Source organism: Dermacentor albipictus, chromosome 3 (assembly GCF_038994185.2).
Source record: "Dermacentor albipictus isolate Rhodes 1998 colony chromosome 3, USDA_Dalb.pri_finalv2, whole genome shotgun sequence".
Taxonomy (NCBI): Eukaryota; Metazoa; Arthropoda; class Arachnida; order Ixodida; family Ixodidae; genus Dermacentor; species Dermacentor albipictus.
The window spans coordinates 6,245,049-6,268,021 of record NC_091823.1 but is presented as its reverse complement, the minus strand read 5'-3'; the positions used below and the strand labels follow the sequence as shown (position 1 = coordinate 6,268,021).

Sequence of the window (22,973 nt, the reverse complement as noted above, 5' to 3'; positions counted from 1 at the left end):
GACAACGGCACGTAGCTGATAGCAGTAAGTAGTAGTAGTTACCTCCAGCATAGACTTGTGCCCAGTGCTGGGCTGTCAGCTTAAACATCTCGGGGTTCTCTTTGAATTGGCGAGCCACCACAGCATCCTGGGGGTCGTCCGGCTCAGCTGCAGCAAGCAGAGCTTGCAGAGACAGCAGTACCGTCCGCAGGGTCATTGCTGCAGCCCTAGAGCAGCAAAACAAGTCCAATCAACGATATGGCCATAATATTACACTCGATAACATACTAAAAACACAATGGCACACATTGCTACAGCGACGGTTCTACACAGTATGAATGGAGTTCCGACTGGTAAACAAGACACAGAAGCATGTGATGTGCTGGTATGCAGAGCAAGGCAGTTGACCACATCTACGGGAACACTAATGCATTCAACTGGTCGGCGCTTACTCATGCCATCCAGCTATGGAATTACCTCCTTAGTGTTGCCAAAACGAAGCTAGAAAAAATTCCACAAGCACGTAAGCTTGTATTTCCCTGCAGAATGACATCAAGTGGCATGATGATTCCTGCTTTTGCTTCCTTGCTTGTGTATCAATTAATTTGCTGAGTTCCAGGCACTTTTTAATAGATATCTGGCCTCTGCATGCCGAACGCGCTTAACGGGATGGCGCCATCTAGGAATAGTGCAGCGATGAATTAGTTTACAAGTTTACCGTTTCAAGCACACAGTTTCATACAATTACTAACCAGAACTGTGGTGCTAGTGTCTATGGGAGCTGCAAGCAAGGGCAATTCAACCATTGATGGTTAGTACATGGATTTGCCTAGACTCCGTCTTTCTGGCTTCAAACAGCTTTGCGACTTTGCAAATTCATCATTTTCAACAAAGCATGGTGTTAGAAATAATTAAATCAACATTAATAAGATTGTCCGATGACAGCATTCGAACACAAGGATCTATAGCACACAAGCCTGACACTGAAACCATTGCGCCCCGGATGCACGTTTCGACAAGTGGCATAGGGCACCCTTTCTCGCGGCAAGCCAGCGCACTGAGATGCTTGGCACGTTTCAATCCGCAGTTGCACTAGAAGAAACGGATGCATCAGAAGCACCACTAGTGCAACAGAACACTATGGACCCCACTGAAAACTTAAGTAAATAATCTATACATGATGTATTGCATGTAGGTATGTGTATATAATATCCAGCCTATCTGTAAGTCACTGCAAACAAAATCATTTCTTCGCATAACACGCTGCTCTTTAATACTCATATTTATACCTCAAAAACCACACTTCGTATACACACACACACTTCACAAGAAGGATGCTTCACTTTAACGTAGATGTCAACTGGAGTTGAGTTTGCCCGTTTTTTTGTTTGGCATTGGAGTGACCACTTTCATTCACTTTTTCGTTGATTTCACAAAGGTTTTTTATTTTTGTTTACTTTGTCTACTAGCATTTATTGTCCAATGCTATAGCAAACTTTCCCAATTAATGCTCTGCGTTTATGCACATTTTAATGTGACCCCCTCACCCCCCTTACCCAAATCCTATTAAAAATTAAGGGGGTTTACATGCCAAAACCACGACCTGATTATGAAGCATGCCGTAGTGGGGGACTACGGAATAATTTGGATCACCTGGAGTTCTTTAATGTGCACCTAAATCTAAGTACATGGGTGTTTTCACATTTCCCCTCCATCAAAATGTGGCCGCCATGACTGCGATTCGATCCCGCGACCTCGTGCTCAGCAGCCCATTGCCATGGCCACTGAGCAACCACGGCAGGTACCCAAATCCTCATACTTGTATGAGGCCTGTAAGAAATTTTGATACAAAATAATAATAATAGTAATAATAATAATAATAATAATAATAATAATAATAATAATAATAATAAAAGCTTCAATACCTCAAAGTGATGGTACTTTCTTTTTTCTAAAGACTTTTGAAACCTAGCCGCTTCCAAACATAAACGTTTATGTTTGGAAGGCTTCCAAACATAAACGGGAGCAGCAGAGTATGGCTGAGTGACTGTGGAGGTGTGTGTTAGCAACAAGCAGTAATTTACATAACCAACCAAAATTTCAACGTACAATGCACAAGACTCGAGAATGCGCAAATTTTTAATTGTTTCTTGCTCACACTTTGTAGCTAGGTAACTTCCACTTTACAGACTAGGTAACTATGTAACCTGTTTGAGCTCTTTCGTATCTAAATGCTCCTCCTGGCTTTCCCTATCATAGGTACAAAATAAAAGGAGGTGCTTATACCACATGTACTTAAACCTAAGCACTTTGTTGTTGTTGTTCATGTCCACTATAAGCACAGTTGGTGAGTATCATTTGACTTGAGTCAAATATTAAATTGACACGCACATTTTCAATCTCATTCATTCTGTCTTACATCCCAGGTGTGCCTAAATTTCGGGGAAATACAGCACCTCAGTACTCTATGGTATAAAGGTTAAAAACAGGGATAAGATGAATCATAAAGGCTGGCCAATGTTTCGATAGGAGGACATATCTTTGTCGAAGGTGGCCTCAACATCCTCAGCATGTTAGTTTTAACGGGTTAGTAGAGTGACATCACATGCAGTTGTCGCCGGTGACGGCTAGTTGTAAAGGGAGAGACTGCAAAGAAAATGAACACTGTTGCCTGTAGGCGTGGTTTCTAAGACGAGGGGACAAGTGCGGAAGAGTGAGAAAGTGGGGAAAAAGGGAAAAGGTGAAAAAAGAAAAAAGGAGCAAGCAGGAAAAAATTAAAAAGCAAGAAAATAAAAGGAAGGGCATAGCAGAATGTTGGGGGAGCGAGAGGTTAGGGAGCATTCAGGGGTGTCGTATGCTTTTGTGACTTTAGAAGAGTCGGTCAGGCAGTCAGTGGGCGAGTAACAAAAAAGATCAAAAAAGACATCACATGAAAGAATGGCTTGAGTAGCGTAGCAGCAACGCGTCGGGTAATTTTGAAGGAGTTAAGATGCTGACAAGGAGCCCGGGGGGCAATGCACAAGGTAGCTGGAAGGCAGTGGCTTGGTCTTTCAAGCGACGTTAGCCACAGCAGCCCAACGCAGGCGTCATCACGGCGGTATACAGAAATGGCAACACCGTGTGTGACTGAGGCACCTAAAACGGTATCCTGGCATCTGGGACTTTGGAACGCGTTGGTGAGGGTGTTTTAAAAAAATGAAAACACACACAGAAAAAGAACAGCCAATAAAAGGGGGGAGAGGGGATCGAAACCGGATTAACAAATAGGAGGGTGACATGAGTAAAGGCAGATGGGGGCAAGTGGGTATGCGAAAAGGGGTCCTACAGTTGAATATGTGTAAAAACATGGAAGAGTATGTCAAATTCAGTAGTAGGCAGGAAAAAATTGGAAATGGAGGAGTAGGTAAGTTAAGAATTAAGGTCAGCTGGTGGCATAATGTGTTTTGTGCCTTGGTTGGTGATATGAAAATTTCAGATTTAAGTTACAGCTTTAAGCGGTTCTATGTTGCCACGTGCCAGATTAACTCCTGTCAGGTGTAGGCATTTAAACTTGTGTGTGTATGAGGTATGGTTCCGTATACTTACTCTCGCGAGGTGAGCGGAAATTGGTTTGTAGTGTATAGAACCTTGCTTTGTCGAATATATGAACAAGTTCATTGAAGTGACTGGCTACTGCTTTAGGTAAATTGTGTATTGTATCTGTGCGGTGTCCGTTAAGTCTTGTGTGAATTTGTTGTCCAGTCTCACCTATGTATTGTTTGCTACAAGCGACACATTCTGGACAGTAGACTACGTTGCTTGATGTGGAGGTAAAACTTAGTTACCTTGTGTGAGTAATTCAACGCTGTACTTTTTACTGTAGTAGTAGATTGAATATGTTTGCATGTAGGGCACCTGAGGCAGCCACAGGGACCGGATGCTTTGTGTTTGTCCTTAACTTGGCATACACAATAATATCCTTAAAATTAGTGTTGTGTGTGAATGCTACTCAGGGTAGGCCGGGAAAAATCTTATTAAGTTTCTGGTTGCTGGTGAGAATTGGGTAGTATTTACTGAAGATGTTCATCACTTTTGGGAGTGCATTTGAGAATTTAGTAGTAAGAAGAGGCGTTGTTGTTCTTCTGATCCTAGGGCAGGGCTTGAGGACCTCGGCTCGATCAAGTTTGGTTGTATCGGTGTGGGCTTTCTGAAGGGCACTGTTTGGGTGGTTCCTGTTTGATAGGCATTCTTTAAAGTGATTGAGTCTATCAAAAACAACCTTGCAGGCAAACAGCCACCTCATGCCACAAGAGGGACCTCGAATATAGAAATACCAGACGTGGCGTAAGCTCCCACAAAATTAAACTAGTCTAATATTGCACACATTTCAAAAACATTAAGTAAAGAAGAAATAGGCACGCTCAGCAAGTGCCTAAGGTTTTGTCCCCCGAACAACACAATAAATGAATTCGAGCTTCACAAGGACATTTCAGAAATTTTATGTTTATTTTATGAATTATGTTTGACTATGCAAGGTCTGTCAGTGGCGACAAAAATATCAGTAGACAAGCATTTTTTTATTCATCCATTGCACACAAGGAACCAACAAAAGCCCACATCATGCTGCTACAGTTCGTTACAGGTTTCAATAAACTTCAAGCAGAATTGCATCACAAGCACAGCCGCGAAATGGTGCTAAGCCTGCCAAAAATTTATGCTACATCCACAATGTGGTAGTGGCAACAGTGCCGAGGAGATAAGACATGGGCCTCACCACTGGTCCTTGAGAATGTCCAGGCATATAGCACCTGTCACTGAGCTGATGTTTGGATGCCAAATTTTTGTAATGAAGCGAACCTGCATCAAGAAGAGGTCAATAAAAGCAAGCAAGAGGTCAAGAACAGCGTGCATATAACAAACTGACACAACCCCGTGTTCTAGAATGCTCTTCCACTCGACACTCTGCCTCAACTCAAGAAAGTCGATGGCAGCGCCACTCCTAAACAAAAACAATCACTGCACTTCACCGATACTCCTCGGCAATTCCCAAGACGTGTAGTGTTGTTTACGATCAAGCGCTGTGCTCAGCTCGGTCAAGTGGAGGAAAAGCTTCGAGTTGAGGATCATTTGAGAATACGAGGGACAGTCTCTTTATCACCATCTTTATTCTACTTTAAGAATGCAGTTCGATGCAAAAAAAGCATTTTGGTCTTTTGCAAGGGCAACTTAAGAAAAACAAAGTAAAGCTGCTAAGACAGAGCATTTCTTTCTTTTTACATGCAAAGACTATGGCTAGCCTTAAAGGGCCCCTCATCAGGCCTGGCCATTTTGAGCTAACAAGCGCAGTGCACACAATGCGCACTAACGATTGTGTCTGCCAATTATTACACCACTATGTGCCACAAAACAAGTTGAAATTTCAAACCAAATGCCATGCGCCCTTCTCCCACGGGAGTCGTGCTCCTAGACAGAAAGTCAACGTCAGTCGCGCAAGTGCGCCTACGTAAATGGCAGTGCTGTGACGTCACTCACAGTGACACATGACTTAAGGATTATTCAACGCAACATCAGCGTTTTGTTTGGTCTGTTGCTTCAATAGGTGAATTAATGTTTCGGGAAATAATACAACATACAAATCGAATGACTGTGTGTCTGTTTTACTTCGTAGCATAGCAAGGTGGATGTACTCAAGCTTCACCTGCTTGTTCCCATGTGATGCAGTAGTGCGTGCAAAGAATGAAACTATGTCATTTTGTACCGTGTTCCAGTGCACAATTGTGCTCTTTCATCCACTTGTGTTTACCTCAGGGTTCATGCGGTACTGACTTATCATATTGCTGGCTAGTCTGGTGCCCGTAAAGATGTCGCAATATCCTCCACGCGATAAGGAATCCATGAGCCGGGCGAGCCTCTCCAAATATGCATGCACTGAAGGAACCATTTTGCAGAAGCAGCCAGACAACAATGCAGGTGTTCTCATGCAGAGCTCCCATGATCGTGCACAGAGTGAAATGAAACAAATGCAGCGCAAGATTGTCATCGAAACTGTGCCATGCCGCAAGAATGCAAGAAAAAAAAAAGACTGGGGCCATGATGTGTACATAACTCGATCCTACTGCTCCGGTACGGGAGAACACAAAGAAGGAATTTTGCTTGCAGAGTCTAGGTGGGGCAAGTGGCGAGAGTGGCAATGTTGGCAGTGAAGCTCACCTCCTGAAATCATGAGTTTGTAACACTACAAATAATTCTATCTCAGCCAATAATTAAGTAATTTGAAAATTCCGTATGGTGGAACTCTCTCTAGAGGGGATGTGACAACTTCCAGCATATAACCAAAATTTGCTACGTGGCCTGATAGGGGCCCTTCAATGAAGACTTCACCAGGCACCACTGAAAATTTTGGTAACACAATGGAAGTTGTGAAACGCCATCTAGCAAGCATTTTACCAAAAATTTTTTTTCATATTGGTTCATCATTGGGGAAGCTAGAAAAAATTGAACCTAAATGAAAATTAAATTCTGAGGTCTTACACGCCAAAACAACAATTATGAGGCACGCTGTAATGGGGGACTCCACATTAATTCTGACTACCTACGGTTCTCTAACATGCACCCAATGCATGGAACCATGGTCATTTTTGCATTTCGCCACAATTAAAATGTGGCCACCATGGTCAGGATATCATCCCATGCCGTGGGGCTTAGCAGCGCAACACCAAAGCCACTACGTCACCACAGCGGGTAAAATTTAACTTCCTGTTAAGCTACCTCCAGGAGGCAAACGTCACTGTAAGCACAGACACGCTCTCCCTTTGCCCTGACTAACATTCACAAGCAGCGTTCTCTCCCTGCTTTCTCCCATGTCGGAGCCTAGGGACCATGTCAGGTTCACGTGATGAGCCCCGCCTGCTTTAATTTTTTTCTTCTTTCCTGCTACGCAGCGCATTCACAGTGCCAGCATTGCACCTTCCATATTGGATGATTAAGAAAAGTGACATGTCATGGAGAGCGACGTCGATAGCAGTGCGTTACCCATAAAGGCAGGCATTTGTGCGTTGTTTGCCCTTGATGCTCTGGCTGGGAGAAGCTCCACTGTGAGGGACAGTGCATGGGATTTGGTGCAAAATTTCAGCTGTTCTCACAGCGCACAGCGCTGTAATACTTAGCAGAGATAATCATCAGCAGGTAAAGTATGCGCTGCGCTTATTTGTCTAAAATTGTCAAACCTGGTGAGGGGCCCTTTAGTACCAGCACAAACCATTATTGAGGCATTAAGCAGTGCCTCATAAAATGTTGCACACATCTGAACCTTGGGTGGTATTCTGTAAGTGTACACCTAGTGGACATGTCCAATTTGTCTGTTGTTAAGTTCTGATTGGCTGGGCTGTGGTACGTGTCAGAAGGAGACAAGTGCCCCCAGCCGAACAGCACTTTAGCAGCAGTCGAAATGCGCATGTCCACTAGGTAAGCACAGAATACCCGCCTGCTGAATACACACACTGGTGCCCCACTCAACCGTCAAGATTTTAAAAAATATTTTCAATATATCCACAGATTTGTTGACAAATTAATTTCAAGCAAATGTTCAATTTATTACTGTTTGTGGCACAAGACGAAACATGGTGCACAAGTTTAACCACTACCATTTTGTTCCTACATATATTTTTCTGATTTATTAGCAGCGTGTTCATTTGGGCTAGTTGGTACATCTTGTCACAGCGTGACACAGGATGAATAAGAGAGGTACCGGACAAAAGTGTGATTCCTTGGTCAAACAACTCAGCCAAACATGGCATTTAATTGCATACAATGTGACATGCCACACTCACATAACCAAGCCAGCAGTTTAGCTGAAAGGGTCCAGTATACCTTGTGATCCTGTCTACACAAAATCTGTTACTTGTTCTCACGGCACAGACAAATATCTTATGGGACATAAGCATTGGGAAGGTATTCTTTTGGGCCAATTGGCAAATCATTGCAGGACAAAGGTTTCAAAGGACTACACAGCAACAAGGTAAAATGGATGGGACATCATCATATGGTTTTTGGTAGTGCTTTCTGTCTCGCAAGGCTCCTATGAGTTGGATACAAATAATAGTCTCTACATCCTCCTCAGACCCAAAGCGTGCTCAGGAGCACAATAACTTTTGAAGCCAGTCCTTATTACCACTGGTACATTAAAAACTCGAAAGCACCATTTTTTGTTTGAATACCTCGGTTAGGAGTTGGATGCAGCATCTACATGTAAATGGAGAAAGTAACTGTTTCCTTATGATTCCCGCCATAAGAACCCTCTTTATTGGCCAACAGACATAGATGCAGATCTGACACCACATGGTGCATTGGCTTGTTGATGCTGCATGCTCTACCTTTGTGTCAGCTCACAGTAATCGAAAGGCACTTGATGGTTGCCTTCTGTCGTCTGTGACAAAACAACAGCCTAGACCGAATATGTAGGGATTTTCATGAAAGCTTAAAGCAATAATGAGCCTAAACCACTTTCACACAGTTCTGCACACTTCACACAGTTCTGCATGCTTCACACTTTGAATCAGGGTTGGATATTTTACGGAACTGCAGTTGAGCTGATTCTGAAAAGGAACAAAAGCAATGTACCAAATTGTGTACTACGGGTCCGAAGAGGCTATAAGCTGCCAAATGAAGTAGTCGCTTTTGTGTAGTTTTGCACCGCGATAACAGCAATGTGCATTTCCCAATGCTGTCCATTATCGAGAAATTATAAACACCTAAAACTATATTCTGTGGTTTTACATGCCAAAACCACAAAATGATTACAAGGCATGCCGCAGTTGGGGTCTAAGCATTAATCTAGATCACGTGGGGTTCTTTAATGTGTACCTTCATATAAGTACACGTTTTTGCATTTCACCCCTATTAAAATTCTGTCACCGTGAGTGGGAATCGGACCCGCCACCATGTGCTTAGCAGCACAATTCCACTGTCACTAAGCCACAGCAACAACTTTTTTTTGAAAATGTCTTGCCCCTTACAAGACCTAGGGATGAATTGCCAAGACTGACCACACTGCATGGTGAGCAGAGTTACACCATGTGGATGCTTTTTGTTCTTGCCTCTCTGTGCATCTGCTGGATATGTGTAATGCCAGTTTCCTATTCAGAGATAAATTAGTTGGAAGTGTGCATCTGTCCACGTCATTTCTGTAGTCTGTGTCCTTATTGCTGCACCACAATTGTGGTCAGAAACATGCATCAACTAGCACAGTTACGTAGTTTTATTATAACCACTCAAAATTTAACAATAAGCACTGCTAAGTGGAGATGGAATGATTACAGTAACGAGTACACTTAAATGTTGCATCAGACATTTCCAAAATGCAATGTTAGGGTAGGCGTTCACAATGGCTGACATGTGAGAATAAACCAATAATTTCTTACCTTGACTGCAACCAATGTGTAAATGCAATGTGCAGTGACCTACTTCTTAGCCTTACTCGTATAAATTGAGCTATTCTCAGTCAAATATACAGTCAGCTTCTACAATACTGTAAGATCACAAAATTTTAAAGTAATTCTCTACACCCTTTTTTCTTCTACACATCTTCCTAAAATATTGAACCATAATATATTAATACCAAACTTCACGCAGGGTATGATGCACTGTTTTCGGGCTTTCTGGTTTTAGCCAAACACTCCAAGCCCATATTTATCTCTACACTTAATACTCCTACAACGCCTTGATTAACGGTATGCATAGTGTCTGGCGTTAGCAATCATGTCCTAATCAACCTTTTCCACCAAAACATTTGTTAACCTGCCTTGCATGAATGGAGCGGTCGGCTATGAAATGTGCCAGAGCCTCGAAGACTTCCTTTTCTTTTCTTCATTCCAACTGCACTCAAAGCTGTACCTCTGCACAACAATGTCCAGCTCCGATATCGCTTCACTCTGCCACTAAATCTACAAGGCCACAACATCAGCACAATGCTTGTTTGTTATCTGTCACCAGATGGTGCCACTACAGTAACAGAAGTTGGTTTTCATCTTTGGTTCAGCCAAAAGTGCACCAAGTCGCAACGTCCAAAGAAACCCAGCCCACGGCACCACATTTATCCAGCATGAATAAACGGCAGGGAGTTTTGACGTAATAGTTCTGCAAAAACCCGCAAGGTGGAGAGAAGTAATTAAATAAAGAGAAAATCAGACATCCACCTGTTCGTAGCAATTGCTACAAAGGAAACCCATACAGGTTCCTCGAAAGAAAAGCCTCGCAGTTGAAGAAAAATCCATCCCGGTCCGGGACTCAAACCTGGGACCACCGCCTTTCCGGGGCAGCCGCTCTACCATCTGAGCTAACCACCAGGCGGCCAGCAGATGGTAGGGCAAAGTCGAATTTGTCAACAACTCGAAGCACAGGCAAAAGTTTTGACGTAATAGTTCTGCGGAAACTTGTGTGGAAAATTGCTACGAACAGGTGGATGTCTCATTTTCTCTTTATTTAACGGCAGGGATTTCAAAAGCCTTGTACAAAAGAGCAGGTGGTGATCATGGGCTTCCTTCCCACTGCGAGCACAAGAATAATACAGTCGAAACGTGATATGAAAATTTGGAGGATGCTTAAGCTTCGCATTTAAGAGTGGAACGCGATAGCATTCAAAGATCCCTGACTGCTTCTCATGCTTCCCGGCAACCGGAGTGTATGTAACCGTAATGTTTACCTGGAAACGCTTGCCGCGAACGCTATACACAAAGGCAAGCTTTGTGGTGGAACCGCGGCGTCCTGCGTGGGCTGCGATGCAGCAGAGTCAAGCGCCAGCTGGAATTATTGCAAGGAATCGGGCGCGCCGCTCCGTAGCCTCCAAGACACGCACCGCGCCGGTGCGCACACAATGACAGATGCCGCGGCCAGTCTGTGAACGCCGCGGCCGGTTTGTGTATGTGAAGGGGTTTCTTTGAGTTTTCACACAACAGAATTACATTTTCTCATATAGTCAAATTACAAACCGAGAGCTATCAGGTCTGTAGGTTGTGTGCAAGTCGTAGCTTACAATTTTTCTACGTATTTGAGATTGAGAAATTCAATTACTTCAGTCAATTCCTTGCATCATATGGAAAGCCTGAGTATACGTGGTTCAAAAATCTTTTTACTGAAACGTCTGATGCCGGATTTTCTGCGACACAGGCTCCTTAATGCTATCGCGTTAATAAACATGGATACAGTGAAGCAAATCTAAAATGCTTTTCTCCGATATCAGTGTGTAATGAATATATGTTTACAATGAATACCAGATATGGTGAAGGTATTTTTGTGCTGGATGTGGATGTGACTTTGTTATGGAGTCGAGAGGTCTTTATGGCAACATTGCCTAGCAACTACACCAGTTTATTTGAAATGGTCAGGGCCCCTTTTATAAGGTCTCTGGGTTGTTACTGCTACCACGAAATTTACCACCTTTATTTTCCACAATTCTGCCACCTCCTTGCAATTAGTGTTGAGTAAAACACAGCAACAACAAGATTTTATCCTCTTGGGCAAAGCAGAAATCTTCCTAGTTTGTTTTTTAACACAGGGCTTGGGTTTTGAAGTGCGAGCCCCACAATCACTGATAACAAAACAAATATGCAGGGTGTTTCTCTCTTCATGCCAAAAGGTAGTATCCATGCTTTAATGTAGTTGGCAAAAATGAACTGTGCATGCGAAAACATCACGTTATCACACTTACCTGAAGTTCCATACAATGAACAATTTTATTTTTATGCACCTTAAATATGGAGAAATTCCACGCCATATATACAAATCTAAGATGGACTCCTAAGCTACGCTTCAAAAATATTCAAAAAGATCAGTTTTACTGTCAGCGGAGTCTTTGTAAGCCAGAAAAGACGTAAAAACGAATGATGTGCTTGAAGCTTTCATGCTAGCTCCTCACGATGGCATGAGATTTCTACACTGTCTATTAAGGACTAGTTAATAGTTTTTTTGATAAATGGGATCGCAACAAATTCTAAAGGAACCACGAACTCAAAGCAGTTTTTTAGAACATCTTTTTTCTCACAAGAACAACCAAATTTGAAAAAGACATTGAAATCCATGTCAACAAACTTATGCGCTGACACTGCAGTCTAGGCGAAAAAATTGAACAGGTGGGAGCTCTGGCCGTCATTGTATTAGCTAGTACCTACTAACTACCTTCCCACCAAATAAATGTAAATAAAGTCTTCAAAAATTGCATTATCCATCATTAACTGGTTTAGTGTTGTTCTTTAGTAACCATGTAACAAAGTTTGGGAAGTGTGCCTGCAGCTATACTGAATTAATGTCCAGCCTGCAGTCTTATGATACAGTAAGCTACTGCTGCAGCAGACGTACCTTAGGTGGGTTGAACGGGTACGTCTCGGGGACATGGATTTCCAGGACAAAGGTGCCTCCTTCATAGGGTGTGTCTGGCGGGCCTGCTATCTCACCGCGAAGCTCTGTATAGTTGTCATTCACCAGCTCTACTTTGATGGCACACTTAGCAACCTGCACAACAAGAAATTAAGGGCCTGCGTCAACATACAAAATGCCAAGGGAAGGCTAAATGCAAAAATAAGCACTATCACATGAATGACAGAAAAGAGGAACCCTCAGTAAGCACAAAGCAAAAATGACATGTGAAAATTTATTTATTCCAACTACAGCTAATCACCTCCAGTGTGTATTATGTCAAGGTGTTGTGATAAAAAAAATTACAAAGAACTGTGATGTAAAGGGCCCAACATTATCTAAAAGTATTTCAGCAAGCATTGCATATATCAAGTGTGAACACACACATTGTAAATGTGCACATGTGAAAGTTAACATGAAAGCAAAACCATGCGAGAACACTTATGTGCACGCAAAGACACCAAGGTACCAACAACTGGCTAGAACTACTTAGAACACTATGATGGAAGTTTGAAGCTGTCCTTTTATGGCGACCAAATCTGGACAGAAAAAGCTGCACAACACCCAAAAGGAGCGATGCTCTGTGACAGTACTTTTCTAGCAAGCAGGTACACACGACCCCAAATTGCTTCAGAATGAAGTTGCAACCAAGGTATATGTACTTTTTTTAATCACTCATAATCATTTATGCGTATTTTCCACTTTTGTTCGAATTATTAGACTCGGTAGCACAAATTTCGGGTGCAGTGTTTGTGGCACAGTAGTCATTCACTGAGCAGCGAACACTCAGAAGCGCCACAATTTGCAGCAAACTTGAACTAAAAAAAAAATGAATAATGCGTAAATATTTTCTGAGAGTTTTCACTTTTCCTTCAGGCATGAGCCTTTGATTGCTCTGGGAAACTATAGACGTCAAGAAGTGAACCCTCTTCGTTTACTGGTGAAGCTGCGCTTACGACGACGGGAAAGTAGCCCCGAAAGACATGGACGGAAGGACACACAGAGGCCTCACTTCTTCCTTCTGCCCAGTTTAACATTTCAAATGTCGAAGCAACTAGCCCAGGCTTTCATACTGGGGAGGACATAGCGTAGTTCTCCGTGCGCCTAATCCACGTGCAGCAACATCCGGTCAACTGACACCTTCGAACGGAATAGAAGTCAAGAAGTAAGCGCAGGAACAAACGTGCGGCGTTCGCGCGCATGCAGGACACTGCCAGTGACTCGCACGACGACCTTGGAGCACGACGCTGGCTTTTCTCGCGGCTCTGCAAGACGAACTCACGTGCTCGAGTCCGCAGACGCCTTCACGGCGCACCACGCTGCCACTCTCGCAAGTCATGATCAAGCCAGTTCTTACACTCCTTCGGCTGAAATTAAGCGAGGCGTGTCAGAGGGGCAGCAACGGTTACGTAATTAGCTCCCGACGTCTGCAACGAAGTAATACATAGGATAGGTTCCTCAAAATGCGACAAATAGCTATTTCGCCGCCCTCAATACTTCCATAGTGCCAATTGATAGGCTTTCTGGGGCATACTGAGAATGACACCACAAAAATACACGCCTACCGCGACTGCGCGTCGTCGATTTCCAGGTTAATTTGCGCACAGGTAGAGAGATCGAAGCTTTCTCAATGCGACACACAGCATCAGACACTGAACAGGTTCTGGGTTCTTTAAGCGCTTTGAATACAGACCTGCAACGCGGTGCCATATGTAACTTGCGCATAACTCTCTTCGCGATAACCGCCCGGTGAACGCGGTGAATAGCAGAGTACCGTATTCAGATAAAAATACCAAGAGCTTCGAAAATGCAACGACAACGCTCGTCATCGGCGCTCACCAAGGCTGCTCACCTCTTCACTTTTGACGACTTCCTTAAATTCCCTTTTTATTCTTTGCACGGCGATGTTAGCCATCGTATCGTAGAATCCATATATGTTTTAGGTTAGAGCTAAAATCTTCTAAGGTGTGAAGCAACTCAGCTGGATCGGCTGGGTTGACGGCCTTCGCCGACGGCCATTAATAAAACCCGAAAGAGACGGCAATGCTAGCAATGCAGTGCGCGGAAAGCTCAAGATTTTATCGTTAAAACGACTACTTATTTATTTTATAAATTTTGACTTTGGCTTTCTGGTGTGGTTTTTTTTAAATTTATTGTAAAGATTTCTTCTCGCCTTTTTTTTTCCCACGTGCACAAGTTTCAGTTTTGATATCGATGCTTCGACAGTGTACTTTACTGTTTTTTATTCCTGTTTCTCATTTGTGAAGTGCTTTGATTATTTTTTTTGTCAACACACATTCGCGTGTCACCTTTGTTATTAAATGCGTCCATCATATTATATGTGTGTGTGTTATTTTAATAATACGTATTGTGCTAAATTACTCTGAGACGGACATTACTTGTACGAGAAATCATAATTGTTATTGAACTAATTAACAAAGTTTCGTTAATTACCTTCTAAATAATTACTTCACCGCATATGTTCCGATCCACGAATTGTAGCCGGTGGCTTCGAAATTCATATCCACTTGGAACGAATTCTCAGAGTAATATGTTTCGAGATTATTATAATAGCTTTTCTAGAGCCAGACTCGATACTGTGTCGTGACGTCACGACACAGTATATGTGGGAGCTAGACAATGCCACGTTTTCACACTCGCTCCGCGGGTCACTCTGTCGTCCGTTGCTACATTAGCCCTCACAGCGAGTAGCAGCCTACGGTTCAACCAGGCAAGCCAGAGCGAGCATGAAAACGTCGCAATGTCCTGACGTCACGACACAGTATACATTCCGGGGAAACGAAACAGAAACGAGCTGTAGAAAAGCTAATATGTTATGTAGTGGATCCGATTCCGCCGCCGCCGCCGCCGTGAGCGTCTGCACAACGAGCGGATGTTTATGTTCGCGGCGCCGGCCTCCCTGGCGTGGAAGTCACGTACAATAAAGGTTCAGCATAGAGAAAGGAATATACATATTCCTTTCTCTATGGGTTCAGTTTCACCGCCGCTCGGCTGCTCGCCGGTCGCTCTCAAAGTTCGTTCTCTTCTCTCTGCGCGCGTCTGTCTATAGCGGACGCATTTCGCGCCCCTATAGCTTGGTGACCCAGACGTAGCAAGCTCACGCAATGGACGACGAAATGAAACTGAACCTTTGTACGTGACTTCCACGCCGGGGAGGCCGGCGCCGCGAACATAAACATCCGCTCGTTGTGCAGACGCTCACGGCGGCGGCGGCGGCGGAATCGGATCCACTACAGTTAAATTATTTACAGACCTCTGGGGCTTGTCGCTCTTTTCCCTGTGTTTTAAAAATCTAGGCCTTCATTTAATGCAATAATAATAATAATAATAATAATAATAATAATAATAAATAGTCGAAAATATAATGTCAGTACCCTTTAATTTGCGACCCGATATAGTTCTGGTGTAGTAATAGCGAAGAAGTAAGACTGGTGCATCTCATGTGGCTCCACAAGGAGTGGGTGTTCCCCCAACGAGCAAGGAAAAGAAGAAAGAGAAAGGCATGAATCGGCGTTCTGGTACAAGGGCCTTGGCAGAAAATTCGGAAACCATGTCCGAGCCGGTAAATATTTCTTTCTCTGCCTACTCACGGCGCAACCTCTAGAACGTACATTTCTGGTCGTGTACCCATCAAATACGGCAGCTATATCGGCGTGTTCTTAATTCAGGTCCCGCAAGCAGGGCGTTGAACCGAAGAGTTTTCGGGGTTCGGATCGGGCTCATGTTCCGTCTTCTGCATGTTCCTGTTCGGTTCAGGTTCAGCTCCGGCGCAAAAATACGACGGTTCGAACCGGTTCGCAACGGTTCAGAACTAGAATGAACATTTTTAGAAAACGTTTTTCAGGGCCTCACTCTCGAATTTATGAGAGCGAAAGATAGCTTGCCCTCACGTGACGCGGACCGATGTATCACTGGTGTCTTTAATATTACTCAATACGTTCAATGCACTGGCGACCCGAAGCGCGCGCACCCGTATACTGTGATTGGTTTTTGAAAACCCACAGGCCAAATGCGTTCAAAACACATTTAATTGCATTTAGTTGCGACGGCTTTTTACCCCTGCGTCCACCGTGGACCACAGGGGAACTAAACTTTGGCAACGACACAGGCCTTTGGGACAGACAGACAGACAGACAAGAAACTTTAATTGGTCCTAGATGTTACTATTGGCGTAGCAAGGAGGAGGGGATGTGTGTGTTCGAACCCCCACCCCGAAATTTTCTGACAGCCCCCCCTCCTCCCTTCCCCACGGAACAGAAAGTTTCAGGAGGTGGACTCCGAAAGAGCGACATAGATGAAAGGAAAAGTTTGAATACTAAAGCAAAGCGAGGGCTAGTGGCCGTTCCCAGGTAGCACACAAAGTCTTGAAAGCGTCGTATTAAGGGATTCAACGTCTGAAACGGATTTTTGACCAAAATCGCCCCTCCAATTGGGAGCGAAGGAGCGCAGGTGGTGTGAGGAGCGGCGGCCACGCCGCGAACGTATTGGGAGAAATTCCCGATCTAAACGACTCGATCAATCAGTCATTTTAACGCGACAGCGTTGTTGCAGAAAAGCCGGTGTCGTTGGTGTCGGTAGCGTTGGCCGTGAGCGATAAATCCCGGGAGGCACTTCATGAATAAAAAACAACTTGCCAGATGGTCTGGGTGGGAATCGAACCAGGGCCTCCAGAGTGTGAGACGGAGACGCTACTCAGAACTCAGCAACGAGTTCGATGCTTCAAAGCGGTACAAAAGCGCCTCTAGTGAATGCGGTGTTGCTTTAGAAACTAGCCGTAGAAAGTTATACTGCGGTGTATATCGGTAACTATGAACGTGTAACTTACAGCACTCGCAGTTACACGAGTAGCGAAGTGCGTTTCCGCTACATTTCTTCTGCGCTTTCCACACACGCAGAGCTATCTTGCGGCAAATACAGGAGACCCCCTCCTCTCAATGTACGGCGCTGCCCCGACAGAGGGCGTGCCACGCACGCATTGGGGCTGTGCGGGGACCGGTGCGAGGCGCGTCGCGACCCGGACTTGAGGGGGCACGACGCTTCGCCGTGCCCCCTCACGGGTTGCAGAATCAAGCGTCCTTCCTTTCTTTAGATCACTATCTGTCTATCTCTCTGCCCGTGCCGATCACGACGTTTGGCTGGCGTACCTCGTTTCCCCCTCCGAGACACCGAGTTCTTTGGTTCGTTCCGCTTGCTCAGGCGCACGTTTCGTTGCCGCGCCGAACGCTGCGTTGCTCGACGCTCACCGCGTGATTGGTGGGTGAAAAGCCCGATGCGGGGCGCCTCTTATGTGATCGCTGCGCCGTAGCGCCATGGTAGCGCATTGTCTTACACCCCTTGGCGGGTCGACGGGAACGTTGTCGCGCTCCACTCTTGAAGGCGAAGCTTAAGCGTCCTCCAATTTTTTATTTCGCATTCATTCATTTACAAAAAGTGAACGCTAGGGCAAGAACTAAAATCTGCTTTTTTGCAGCTTGACAAGGTTCTTGCCCGTATTCATGACAACGGGCACACAATAAAATTAAGTTTGTCACTTTAGTGTCTGCAATGTACGAATATATAAGTGAAAATGTGTAAGGCGAAATTTACAGTCAGTGATACAAAGCAGTGTGTTTAGTCAGTACAAATGACATATATGAATATACACTATATAACAGATACACATAGGTATTTTCAATTGCCGAAAAATTTATCATATGACATTCTGTTAGCATACGAAAACATATATAGCAAATGAAGCTGTGTATAAAAGTCTTGCTGGTTACCTCCTATATGCGAAAATGTGATCAAAACGTAACACCACTTAAAGGAGGTAAGTAGTGACTTGCCCTAGCCAAAGGAACGTTTAAAAATAATTATTCAGTTTGAATTAGGAAGTCTCGTATTGTTTTCCTAGTAATGTCAGTTATCTCGACACCGTTTTCATGAAGTTTATTTAATAAAGATGGGACGCGATTGGATAAATGATTTGATCCATTATTTGTACGGTAGAGTGGCAGCAGCCATCTCTTTCTTTCCCTAAGGTTATAGGATATATCTGTTGATTCTGTTTGGTTGCACAACCCCAAGAACGCTTCATTGTTATACTTAAAGTACCTCTGGTATTTTAGGGCAATTGTAACTTCATATAAACTTGCTAGACAAATGATATTAAAGTTGAAAAATAGTTGAGATGTATGTGCGTCGAATGGCGCTTTTGCGATCTGACGAAAAGCCTTTTTTTGCAGCAGTAATAATTTACTGATATTTTGCTTTGACGTGGTACCCCACACAAGGTGGCAATAGGTAAAATGAGATGAGAATACGCACGCGATTCGCACGCAATTTTTTGCAGAATATGCAGCTTCAACGCAAATAAAAAATCTGCGTCTACTGATTTTGAAAATCGTGCCTATTGATAATTCATTTACTGAAAATGCATATCCAAGTGATGAGACGGGCGGGCGAAGAGAAACCAGACAGACGCTGGTGCCCGGTGTCCAAACAGATTGCATTTCTCGCCGAGCCCGCCCAATCGGGCGCCAGTGCTTGCGCATCGTCGGCGTGCTGGTCATGTCGTCTAGCTGTTGTGACCGGACCACATAGTAACGAGGAAGTCGTGAGCTGCACGAATGGGGAAGCGCGGATGGTGGGAAAACGCGCACGCGGCGAGGCTAGTCGGGGCGGAATGCGACGGCAGAAGTGGCATGAAGCGTCAGAGTCCAAGTATAGGCAGGCTTCAGACGGTCGACGGAGACCGTATATTCGCGGCCATTGGTGAGCAATAGAAAGTGTTTAGGTATACACGCTTGAGTGTACTTTCAACGGGAGCATTCGATGCCATGACTGACTGGACAAAACGCCGGCTGTGAAGACAGCGGGGGGCTCGAGTTCCTTGCGGCAGTGGGCCCAGCGAATCGGCTGAGGCACCCGGAGCTGAGAGTGACGACGCGAAGTCCGGAGTCACCAATTTGCGGGCGAAGAAAAACGAGACAGACGCTGGTGCCTGGCGTCCACAATTTATATTTTTTTTGCCGAGCCCGCTCTATCGGGCGGACGCCAGATACCGCCGTTTCCACCGCCCGCGTGCCGTCGGCGTGCGGGGCGTGTCCTCGTCGTCTTACGTCACCGGACCATAGTGGCACGTAGCAGAGCGCTACAAACGTGTAAGCTTTTGCATAGAATGAAGCGATTTTGCATCAAATTCTGCAGCTCAGTTTTTGCACACACACATTGTTGACGGACACGAAAAATCCACGGAACCCTAGCCATAAACGGCTTTGCCGTAAAACACAACACAACAAAGCAGACAGACCGCACAAGACAACCGCTGCCAAAATTATTGGTCGCCAACTCGCCCAACTGCCGACATTTCTGGAGATCGTTTTCCCTAACACATCTCGGATAAGTGGTGGTTCCACAAGGAAATTACATAGCCTCTGGACATACGTTTAATCCAACAATTTCGTGCCACGCCATCGTTAGGCGCGGCTGGTTATGGTACTTTATAATCCCTCGCCCTTAGGTTAAACCTGGCAAGCTAACTTTGTTTTCAAATATGATGAGCAGGTCCCAAAGCACTGGGCATGATGGAAGAAGCATGACGTGAAATTTGTTATGGCGTGAGCTGTTGCCTTCTCTACAATGCCAGCGTGTATGGCGCACCCCGTCTGCTGTAGCTCTTCGCGGCGAGGCACGAAAGACAATCCTTACTGTCGAAATAGGGGATACGTAATAAAGAAAAGCATTACTTAAATGGCTAATGCATTCATTTGGCCTCAGCTGTTGTTTTGTTGGATTTTCCAGCATGCAGCCAAAGCGCTCGTTGTAGAAAGTGTGTGTGGGGGGGTCAAAAGGCACACTTTGCCCCTCCACTTCTGACAGTGGGGGGCAAGTGCCTCCCTCACCTGCCGCCCCCCCCCCCCCCCTATGAGCGCGGCGTGTCCATTGCTGCGGAACATCCGAGGCACCATGCACCGCATATCATGTCAGTGGCATTTGTATATGAAAACAGTTTCTTGAAGCTACGAAGGACGAAGGGCAGACGAAGAACGCTTTTAAAGCAAATCTTTATTTAACTTGCAACACTTTATCTTGCAACGTGCACTTCATGCTGTAAACAAATTATTACACAGACGTGCAAGTAAAAAAATATCAGCGCCCTTCCCCTCTGTGAAGAAGGATGACCACGATGACTGGTGTATGTGGGCCCCTTATGGCAAACTGCATCTCCGCCGCGGGCCGGCTCGGCATTGCACTATCTTTGGGATCGGCCCACGTACGGGGAGTGCTTAACCCCTGCTTCACCTCCGCCGCGAGTCGGCCCGGCATTGCCCTATCTTCGGGATCGACCCACGGTTTTTGGTCTTCGGACATCGATTCGCTGGAAAGTACCCATGTACAGCATCGCTGGAAAAATTTGCAGTTTCGCCCAAAGGCGAAGCATGATCGGCTTCGATATTAGCGTTGCGGTCGAGACGCAGCAGGTGAGTCAGAACGCTTGCGCGATCAGGTATGTCGGCAATAGCAGCGTGACCACCGTCGCACCTCGATTGATGATGCACGTGATAGAAAACTGTCGGTGTTTGTTAGCGCTAGATCTTGCTCGACGTTCGCTGTTCCTTCCGCCCAAAGCAGCGTGTCCGACGACGTCAAGAGCTAGACGAAGAGGAGGAGGCATGCAGCGCGAGCGGTGCCGAGAAGAAAAAAATGGCTTCCTTAGCAATGCATGAGAAGACGATGAAGACAGCGTGGAAAAGAAGAGTAGTTGACATGGCCTTAGGAGATGTACGCTTGTGCACTTGATGGCAACCGCTTCACTATGGAACAAGAAGCACAAATGGTGGGAAGGAGGCGAACCGGTGGCGTCGGCACCGAATGCCTATATTCGGAGGAGGACACCCAGCGGCACCGCACCGGTCTCGCTTTCTGCTTTACGCCACGCGGTCGTGCCCCGTGGTCCCCGGCAAAGGCTCGCTCCGACAACAACGGGACCATCCTGTCCTACGGGGTATTGCGTTCTCCAGGGTAGCGTGACGTTGTCGGCGGGCTGCAGGCGTCCGGTAGACCATGGTAATCAGGCAGGGAAGAGGCGACTTCTAGTGCGAAACTTGCACGGTTTATTCAATGGTTGGTGAAAGTTGAGAAGAAGAGAATGAAGTGTCAAAGTACATTGCGGAGCCCTTTAAATAATAATAATGACAACAACAACAACAACAATAATAATAATAATAATAATAATAATAATAATCCTGGTTACGCCCATTGCAGGGCAAAGGCGTCTCCCATACTTCTCCAACTACCCCGGTCATGTACTAATTGTGGCCATGTAATCCCTGCAAACTTCTTAATCTCATCTGCCCACCTAACTTTCTGCCGCCCCCTGCTACGCTTCCCTTCCCTTGGAATCCAGTCCGTAACCCTTAATGACCATCGGTTATCTTCCCTCCTGATTACATGTCCTGCCCATGCTCATTTCTTTTTCTTGATTTCAACTAAGATGTCATTAACTCGCGTTTGTTCCCTCACCCAATCTGCTCTTTTCTTATCCCTTAACGTTACACCCATCATTCTTCTTTCCATAGTTCGTTGCATCGTCCTCAATTAAAATAGAACCCTTTCCGTAAGCCTCCAAGTTTCGGCCCCGTACGTGAGTACTGGTAAGATGCAGCTGTTATACACTTTTCTCTTGAGGGTTAATGGCAACCTGCTGTTGATGATCTGAGAATGCCTGCCAAACGCACCCCAGCCCATCATTATTCTTCTGATTATTTCCGTCTCATGATCCGGATCCGTGGTCACTACCTGCCCTATGTAGATGTATTCCCTTACCACTTCCAGTGCCTCGCTACCTATCGTAAACTGATGTTCTCTACCGAGACTGTAAAACATAACTTTAGTTTTCTGCAGATTAATTTTTAGACCCACACTTCTGCTTTGCCTCTCCAGATCAGTGAGCATGCATTGCAATTGGTCCCCCGAGTTACAAAGCAAGGCAATATCATCAGCGAATCGCAAGTTACTAAGGTATTCTCCATTAACTTTTATCCCCAATTCTTCCCAGTCCAGGTCTCTGAATACCTCCTGCAATAACGCTGTGAATAGCATTGGAGAGATTGTGTCTCCCTGACTTATACTCCTTTCTTTGTTGGGATTTTGTTACTTTCTTTATGGAGGACTACGGTGGCTGTGGAGGCGCTATAGATATATTTAAATATTTTTACATACGGCTCGTCTACACCCTGATTCCGTAATGCCTCCATGACTGTTGAGGTTTCGACAGAATCAAACGCTTTCTCGTAATCAATGAACGCTATATATAAGGGTTGGTTATATTCCGCACATTTCTCTATCACCTGATTGATAGTGTGAATATGGTCTATTGTTGAGTAGCCTTTACAGAATCCTTCCTGGTCCTTTGGTTGACAGAAGTCTAAGGTGTTCCTGATTCTATTTGCGATTGCCTTAGTAAATACCTTGTAGGCAACGGACAGTAAGCTGATGGGTCTATAACTTTTCAAGTCTTTGGCGTCCCCTTTCTTATGGATTAGGATTATGTTAGCGTTCTTCCAAGATTCCGGTACGCTCGAGGTCATAAGGTATTGCGTATA

General features: G+C 44.9%; 2 protein-coding genes across 9 annotated transcripts in view; one reads left to right on the top strand and one right to left on the bottom strand.

Annotated features, from left to right (window-relative positions):
- Ubc4 (ubiquitin conjugating enzyme 4) overlaps positions 1 to 14,404 on the bottom strand; it is a 29,679-nt gene extending 15,275 nt beyond the window's left edge. The window contains exons 1-4 of one of the 2 annotated variants that reach the window (XM_065454359.1): positions 14,219 to 14,404; positions 12,310 to 12,462; positions 4,733 to 4,815; positions 43 to 206 (exon numbers count right to left, since the gene is read on the bottom strand). In XM_065454359.1, coding sequence (XP_065310431.1) covers positions 43 to 206; positions 4,733 to 4,815; positions 12,310 to 12,462; positions 14,219 to 14,281 — 463 coding nt within the window. In that variant the 5' untranslated portion in view covers positions 14,282 to 14,404. Of the gene's footprint in view, positions 1 to 42; positions 207 to 4,732; positions 4,816 to 12,309; positions 12,463 to 13,648; positions 13,768 to 14,218 lie in introns of those variants that run through there. The other variant, XM_065454360.1, reaches the window with a different exon arrangement.
- A 963-nt stretch (positions 14,405 to 15,367) lies between these two features.
- LOC135920192 (uncharacterized) overlaps positions 15,368 to 22,973 on the top strand; it is a 35,322-nt gene continuing 27,716 nt past the window's right edge. For 3 of the 7 annotated variants that reach the window (XM_070535000.1, XM_065454346.2, XM_065454345.2), the window contains exon 1: positions 15,374 to 15,949. In XM_070535000.1, the coding sequence (XP_070391101.1) occupies positions 15,890 to 15,949 (60 nt within the window). In that variant the 5' untranslated portion in view covers positions 15,374 to 15,889. Of the gene's footprint in view, positions 15,950 to 22,973 lie in introns of all 7 variants that reach the window. The other 4 variants (XM_065454348.2, XM_070535001.1, XM_065454349.2 and 1 more) reach the window with 3 other exon arrangements.